General features: G+C 59.4%; 1 protein-coding gene across 3 annotated transcripts in view; it reads left to right on the top strand.

Annotated features, from left to right (window-relative positions):
* Nucleotides 1-935: 935 nt before the first annotated feature.
* Nucleotides 936-7,596, top strand: part of Shank3 (SH3 and multiple ankyrin repeat domains 3) — a 74,660-nt gene continuing 67,999 nt past the window's right edge. For all 3 annotated transcript variants that reach the window (XM_042698016.1, XM_042698017.1, XM_042698018.1), the window contains exons 1-9: nucleotides 936-1,211; nucleotides 1,442-1,645; nucleotides 2,362-2,433; nucleotides 4,517-4,625; nucleotides 4,702-4,853; nucleotides 4,942-5,109; nucleotides 5,198-5,314; nucleotides 5,985-6,062; nucleotides 7,148-7,214. In XM_042698016.1, coding sequence (XP_042553950.1) covers nucleotides 936-1,211; nucleotides 1,442-1,645; nucleotides 2,362-2,433; nucleotides 4,517-4,625; nucleotides 4,702-4,853; nucleotides 4,942-5,109; nucleotides 5,198-5,314; nucleotides 5,985-6,062; nucleotides 7,148-7,214 — 1,243 coding nt within the window. The remainder of the gene's footprint in view (nucleotides 1,212-1,441; nucleotides 1,646-2,361; nucleotides 2,434-4,516; nucleotides 4,626-4,701; nucleotides 4,854-4,941; nucleotides 5,110-5,197; nucleotides 5,315-5,984; nucleotides 6,063-7,147; nucleotides 7,215-7,596) is intronic.

Below are 7,596 nucleotides of genomic sequence, written 5' to 3'. Positions count from 1 at the left end.
CGACAACCAGGGAAACCAAATTCACCTCACCGCCGTCGCAGGTGGAGACTCGTGGCGCCCCCTCCCCTCAGCCCTTCCCGCAGGTCGCGCCCCCACCCTGCCGTCGCTAAGGTGACGGGGAGGGGGCGCCTGCAGCGGCGCGGGGCCGCCCCGGGTCCGGAGGGCCGCAGGGAGGGGGCCGACTCCACAAACTCGGCCGCAGTGGGGATCTCTGGGAACCCTCTGGGTGCGGTCGGAAGCGCTGACGGGGGGGGGCACCCCGTCCGGGGCCCATCGCCCCCGTCGGGGTCCATCCCCGGCACGCCCCCCGGGCCCCATCGCCCCCCCCCGGGGTCCAGCCCCCACTTCGGGGTCTATCGCCCCCCGGGGTCCATCCCCCCCACTCCGGGGTCCATCCCCCGGCGCCCCCCAGGCACCCATCGCCCCCCCCGGGGTCCATCCCCACGGCACCCTTTCTCGGGGTCCATCGCCTCTCCCTCCCCGGGCCGGTGCGCCGCTGACCCCGCTGCCTCTGCGGGGTCTGGAGCGGGGGTCGGTAGAGTGGGAGGCAGCGAGGGGGGAGGTTTCCAGCCCCAGACCTCAATTCCGCTTCTCTCCCTCTCCCCCGGCCGGGGGTCCTCCAGCCCCGACGCGGCCGCCGCCGGCTCCCAGGACCCGCCGCCGCCGGGCCCCACGGCGGGCGGTGGGGCCCTCGCCGCCCGCCACTCCCACCGCGAGCCCGGGGCGCCCCCGGCCCCGCCTCGAGCCCCCCCGGCTCCCGCCCCTCCCGCCGGACGCCCCCGCGGCCCGCACCGCGCGAGGACCCTGGCCGGCCGGCCCCCGGTCTCCGCCTCGGCGCGGCCCCCTCGCCGCCCCCGCGCCGCGCCGGGCGCGGGCCCCCTCCCCCCGCCGCCCCCGCCCCCGGGGAAGGCAGGCGCCGCGCGGAACCCGGGCCGATGCAGCTGAGCCGCGCCGCCGCCGCCGCCGCCGCCGCGCCCGCGGAGCCCTCGGAGCCGCTGTCCCCCGCGCCGGCCCCGGCCCCCCCCGGCCCCCTCCCGCGCAGCGCGGCCGCAGGGGCTCCGGCGGGGGGGCCGGGGCGCCGCGCGGAGTCCCCGGGTGCCCGGCAACCGGCCGCGAGCTGCCTGGGCCCCGGCGCCGGCACGGGGATGGACGGCCCCGGGGCCGGCGCCGCCGTGGTTGTGCGCGTCGGCATCCCGGACCTGCAGCAGACGGTGAGCCCCCCGAGCCCCCCGCGCGGCCCCCTCCCCCCCGCGCACCCCGCGCCCGACCCCCGACCGCGGCCGCCCGCCCCTCCCCCTCCGCTCCGCGGGACCCTCCCCGCAGCCGGGCGGGGCCGGGGAAGCCCGGCCCCAGGGCGGGGCCCGGGCCGCGCGCGGCTCCCGGCCGCCCCTCGCGGGCGGGCCCGGGCTCGACGCGCTCACGACCCGCTCCGCCGCCGCAGAAGTGCCTGCGACTGGACCCTACCGCGCCGGTGTGGGCCGCCAAGCAGCGCGTGCTCTGCGCCCTCAGCCACAGCCTCCAGGATGCGCTCAACTACGGGCTCTTCCAGCCGCCCTCGCGCGGCCGCGCCGGCAAGTTCCTGGACGAGGAGCGGCTGCTGCAGGACTACCCGCCCAACCTGGACACGCCCCTGCCCTACCTGGAGGTGCGGGACGGGGCGCGGTCCCCCAGCTTCGGGGGGCGGGGCCCGGCTCCCCCAACTCCGGGGGCGGAGCGTGCCGCGGGGTGGGGCGTGTCGGGGGCGGGGCGAAAGGCGGGGCGCGGCCCCGGGACTCCGGTCCCGGAGCCTCTATGAGGGCGGGGGGGGGGGGGCCGGGGGGGTAAGGGGGAGCCAGGGCAGCCCGCGCTGCGCGTAGCACCCGGGAGGCAGGCGTGTTCGGCGCCGGAGGTCGGCCCGAGCACGGTGCGGTGGGAGGGCGCAGTGCCGGAGGGAGGAGTGGGGTTTGAGCTGCGTCCCAGACGTGCACACGTGCCCTCGCTGGCCCTCGCCGGCCCTCGCCGGCCACCCTGGTGAACTTGCCCCCGACCTGCGCGCGTTCCTGGCGAGCGGTGCCTTGAGCGCCTTTCTCGGCCGAGCCCAGGGTTTGGAGGCTGTGTGACCGCCCCGACGGGCCCAGCTCCCCAAGGTGACCGGGCGCGCGGGGGCCCCAGCGGCTCTGCCTGGAAAGGCGCTGTCCGGGGAGCGCCGGGAGAGGCCGGCGCAGGCCGGCCACGTGTGCGCGTGTGTGGTGGGCAGGCGGCAGCTGCCGTCGGTTGTGTCGGACTGGTGTGACTGCCGTGCGCGCGTGTGAACAACATGGCGCTCGCCGCTCCCTCGCTCGGCCTACATGGATACTTTCTCTTCACCTTCTCTTTGAGCAGTTTCGATACAAAAGGAGAGTTTATGCCCAGAACCTCATTGATGACAAGCAGTTCGCAAAGCTGCACACTAAGGTAAAGAGGGAGTCACGGGAAGGCGCCCCCCACGGCCTCTGCCCCAGCCAGCCTGGCTGACCACAGCTGCTGCAGTACTGGCCCAGTACGCTCTCCTCTTCTGTCAGGCGCTTGCCTGTACTGGGAGAGTAGATGTAGATGCTGTACTTGTAGGGCCTGACAGAGAGGGTGGAGATAAGTGTGTGCATGTGTTGGGAGCCAGCTAAGAGAGAGACCTAGGCTAGCTTCGAACCACCATCCTCAGATTTCAACCTCCCGAGTAGGTAGGATATTCTTGTCCCTGGCTCATAGGCAGACTTCTTGATCTACCGCTCTCTGCCAGGCAGTTTTGTGGACAGTAGGCCTTTTCTTGGTGGATACGTCATTGAACATCCCTAGAGCCTAGGAGAGGGCTTCTGCGACTGGCGCCAGATCCTTAAGCTTTTTTGTTTTGTTTTGTTTTTTGTCAGTCGTGGGGCCAGAACTCTGGGCTTGGGCGCTGTCCCTGTGCTCAAGGCAAGCGCTCTATAATTTGAGCCACAGTCCCACTTCATCCTTAGCTTTTTTGCCAGATTTTTTTTTTCTGTTCTTACGCAGTGGCAGTCAATGGTCCTGGGTTGTAGCTGGACAGAAAGCATCTCAGAAAGATGTTTCTCTCCAATGGCCCTCATGTTGACCCTGTCACTCTGAGTCCCTCTGATATCTCTCCCCAGGGACCCACAGGACACTAGTAACTTGTTTTTCAGTGAGTCTTGTTTTATTCTTTCTTTTCTCTCTATTCCTCCTTTCCTTCCTTCTTTCCTTCCTTCCTTCCTCTTTTGTTTTGGATGGGCATGAGGCTTGAACTCAGGGCCTGGGCACCATCTCTGAGCTTTTTTGCTCAAAGCTAGTGTTCTCTCACTTTGAGCCATGGCATCACTTCCAGTTTTTTGGTGGTTAATTGGAGATAAGAGTCTTGCTGGGACTTTTCTACTCTGGCTGGCTTCAAACTGCAATTCTAAAATCTCAGCCTCCCCAGTAGCTAGAACTATAGATGTGAGCCACCAGCACCCACTTCAATCCTGTTTGCCTTTAGAATGAATCCAAACTCCTTACCTTAGCCCTGTGCCTCTGTGTGCCCAAGTTGTGCTCTCCCCATCATCCTTGGGTCTGACTAAGATCTCTTAGAGGCTTTGCACCAGCCTTCCCTGTTTGCAAGCACCTTTCTTCTGGTTTCATCACATATAACAATGACAGTGGTCCCAAAGTGGCCTCCTTCCTTGTCTCTGATGCGTGCTGAGTCTTTCTGGAGTTTGTGTGTATGCTATCCATTCTACCAGCAAATGCTAGTGAGGCTTTGCTGGGTGGCCTGTGTAGGATGTGTGAAAGAATAAAAGGGAAAATCATGTCACAAGGGTCTCAGGGGTCTGCCGTAGGGATGAGCTTGTGAAGATAGTCAGAGAATGGTTGAGGATTCAGGGCTGCTGTAGGTCTAGCAGGCTCCTGCTAGAGAGGACTCAGCTTGTGCAGGCTGGCGCCATGCTCCAGGGCTGGAGCACCATGGTCAGAAGGTAGAATGAGAGCAGTGAGAGGTTGAGAGCAGGGCATAGACTCATTTGAAGGGCACGACTAGGGTGACCAGGCTGTAGTGAAAAACGCCAGGCTTAGGTTGATAGCTGTGGTAGGTTTGGCGATCAGGATATAAGGAAGGGCTTTGGATGGTACGTGAATCCAGCTAAGCTGGAATTAGAGCCAAGATAGTAGTATGGAGCTAGGTAACATTGCCGGCTACTCAGGAGGCTGAGATCTGAGGATTGCGGTTCAAACCAGCCTGGGCAGAAAAATCTGAAACTCCTATCTCCAATTAACCACCAGAAAACTGAAAGTGGTGCTGAGGCTTAAAGTGGTAGAGTGCTAGCCTTGAGCAAAAAGATCTCAGGGACAGTGTGCAGGCCCCCAGTTCGAGCCCCACTACTGACCAAAAAATAAAAAATAAAGCAAGACATCGTATCAGAGTGACAGGGAACAGGTGAGCATTTTATAGGTGGCCAAAGATTTCCTAGAGGTAGGGAGCAATGGTTGGATGGCCATGGCACCCAGCTGATTAGGATGGCTGGTGTTTCAGGCAAACCTAAAGAAGTTCATGGACTATGTCCAGCTGCACAGTACGGACAAAGTGGCCCGCCTGCTGGACAAGGGGCTGGACCCTAATTTTCATGACCCTGATTCAGGAGGTGAGTTGCAGAACAGAGTGGGAGAGGTTACCGTTGAGTGGTTAGGAGCCTGACTTTCATTTCTTCCTCACCTCAGAGTGCCCTCTGAGCCTTGCGGCGCAGCTGGACAATGCCACTGACTTGCTGAAGGTTCTACGCAATGGTGGTGCTCACCTAGACTTCCGCACCCGGGATGGGCTAACTGCAGTCCACTGTGCCACCCGCCAGCGAAATGCGGGAGCGTTGACGGTCAGTGGGGTTCCTTCTGACCTGGAGGGGCATGGGTGCGGTAGAGGAGGAGCTGGCCTGGCATTGATGCTGAGGTGCCTTCTCTTAGACCCTGCTGGACCTGGGCGCTTCGCCTGACTACAAAGACAGCCGTGGCCTGACACCCTTGTACCACAGCGCCCTAGGGGGTGGGGATGCCCTCTGCTGTGAGCTTCTTCTCCATGACCATGCACAATTGGGGACCACTGATGAGAATGGTTGGCAGGAGATACACCAGGTGGGCTGGGTCCCTGGGGTGGGGTCCAGGCCCTGTCCAGGCAGGGGTTTTAGCCTCTGGGATATTGCAGCACCTCTGTCTTTTCTAGGCCTGCCGCTTTGGCCATGTGCAGCACCTGGAGCACCTGCTGTTCTATGGCGCCAACATGGGTGCCCAGAATGCCTCAGGGAACACAGCCCTGCATATCTGTGCTCTCTACAACCAGGTGTGTCCTTATGCTCCACATTTGAGTGTGCATACTTAGACACTGTGTGTGTGATGAAGTGTGAGCATGTGTATGTATGTTCCTTCACAAAAATGTTTGTTCTGGTTTACATACCCCTCCCCGTGTGTATTCTGTGACCTCCAGTGAGTTCTAGTTACTGGATTGCCTGCCTCTTTTTTTTTTTTTGGGTCCGGTCGTGGGGCCTGAACTCTGGGCCTGGGTGCTGTCCCTCAGCTCTTCAGCTCAAGGCTAGCGCTGTACCACTTGAGCCACAGTGCCACTTCCGGCTTTTTTCTTATGTGGTGCTGAGGAATCGAACCCAGGGCCTCAGGCATGCAGGGCAAGCGCTCTACCACTGAGCCACCTTCCCAGCCCTGGATTGCCTGCCTCTTGGGCCTGCTTGTGTATATTTATTCCCTGAACATACATATGTGAACATGTGTGTTCTGAACAAAATTGGGTATGAATTGTGTACATTTAAGCTCTCTGGAACAGGTGAGACCTACCCACATAGCCCTATGTGGTCTAGGTATACACTGAACATATAGGTATGAGTCTGCATGTAATTCCTCTGCTCTGCACACCTGTATGAGCAACCTCATGTGTGTACCTGCTCTGGCTTCCTAGCCATTCTCCATTTCCCAGTGTCACTGCCACTGTCTCCCAATAGGAAAGCTGTGCTCGTGTCCTGCTTTTCCGTGGAGCCAATAAGGATGTCCGCAATTACAACAGCCAGACAGCCTTCCAGGTACATGTTGGTTTATAGGAATATGAAGCTGCCTCTGGGGGTTGACTGTCTCCTTGTGATTCAGCCTTTCTGAATCTTCTTCCCAGGAAAGTTACAAGGCATTGCTCACTCCCAGGAAAGAATGGAGGCAGGGTGGGTCCAGTAGGATATTCAGTGAAGTGGTTTCTTTTATTCACCTTTCAGGGAGCTAGGAAGATCAGAGGGCTGCAGGATGGGGGAAGGGCAGATGAGAGGACAGGTGAGCAGGTGTAGGTGTGACCCCTGGAAGTAGAAGGGACCCAGAGGACCAATCCAGGAGGGGGGTTCCTGAAATGTGAAAGATACAGACTGGTGTGATAGTGCAGTAGAGAAGAGTCAGGCTGAGATGTAGGCATCAGGGCACATCTAAAAGTAACGCCAGGGCCAATCAGATGACTAGGTGTCACAGTTATAAGGAGGAAGAATGAGAGCAATAGGCTGGGCAGCCATGGGGGGCCCTGGTTGAGACAGGATAGAGGACTATATTTAGGGGCAGATTAAAAGTTCTAGTGCTGTGCCCCGTGTACTGAGGGCTGTTTGGTTTTAGCTCTGAAAGCCTAATATCTAGGAATAGATTGGGTTCTTGGCAGATGGGGGTGGTAGGTGACCCTAGTTACAAGTTGAGGTGTAGTACCATAACTCCTTTCTGTAGTGAGTTGTGTCCCAATAGACAGGAGTGCTTTGACTTGAGCAAAGCATGATCTGGTAAGGAGGAGTACTGTGGTGAGGCAAGCCTAGGCCATTGAGAATCCTTTCTTTTCTTTCTTTGCTTTTATTTTTTGTCGGTCATGGGGCTTGAACTCTGGGCCTGGGTGCTGACCTTGTGCTCTTCAGCTCAAGGCGAGCACTTTACCGCCTGAACCACAGCACTACTTCTGGTTTTCTAGTGGTTTATTGGAGATAAGAGTCTTACGGACTTTCCTGCCTGGGCTGGCTGTGAACCTCGATTCTCAGATCTCAGTCTCCTGAGTAGCTATGATGACAGGCGTGAGCCACCGATGCCTGGCTTCTTCGCTTTTTTTTGAGCATCCTTTCTTGTCCTCTGTGTCTTGGCCTCTTTCTCTCAGGTGGCCATCATTGCAGGGAACTTCGAGCTTGCAGAGGTCATCAAAACCCACAAAGACTCAGATGTTGGTGAGTTTTGCCCACCCATAAGTCCCTGATCAATGTAAGTTTTAGAGGCAGTGGTGATAGAACGAGGGCCTCTGCCCATGAGCCAAGGTGGCTCTTGTAGGGATGGGGAATATGCTGGGGAAGGGGTTGTATGGACTGGGCAGAGGCCTCAGTCAGGGCTGGGATAATGCGAGTCTAGGGGTTGATGTTGGGCTTAGAGCTGTGTTTACAGTTAATTAGGTTCTGGGAAGGGCCATCTATGGGACGTTTTCATTTTAGCCTAGAACATGAGAACATTTATGTAGCCATGGTTCTCCACAGGGTCTCATGAACATCCATGTAGAGAAAACAATATATTATAACAAAGATGAAGTCCAAGGTAGAAACAGAATTGCTGCTATCC

The sequence above is a fragment of the Dipodomys spectabilis genome, unplaced genomic scaffold (genome assembly GCF_019054845.1).
Source record: "Dipodomys spectabilis isolate Male_0828 unplaced genomic scaffold, ASM1905484v1 ptg000230l, whole genome shotgun sequence".
NCBI classification, from domain to species: domain Eukaryota; kingdom Metazoa; phylum Chordata; class Mammalia; order Rodentia; family Heteromyidae; genus Dipodomys; species Dipodomys spectabilis.
Note: the sequence above shows the minus strand (reverse complement) of the source record. Positions and strands in the feature narration are given on the sequence as shown.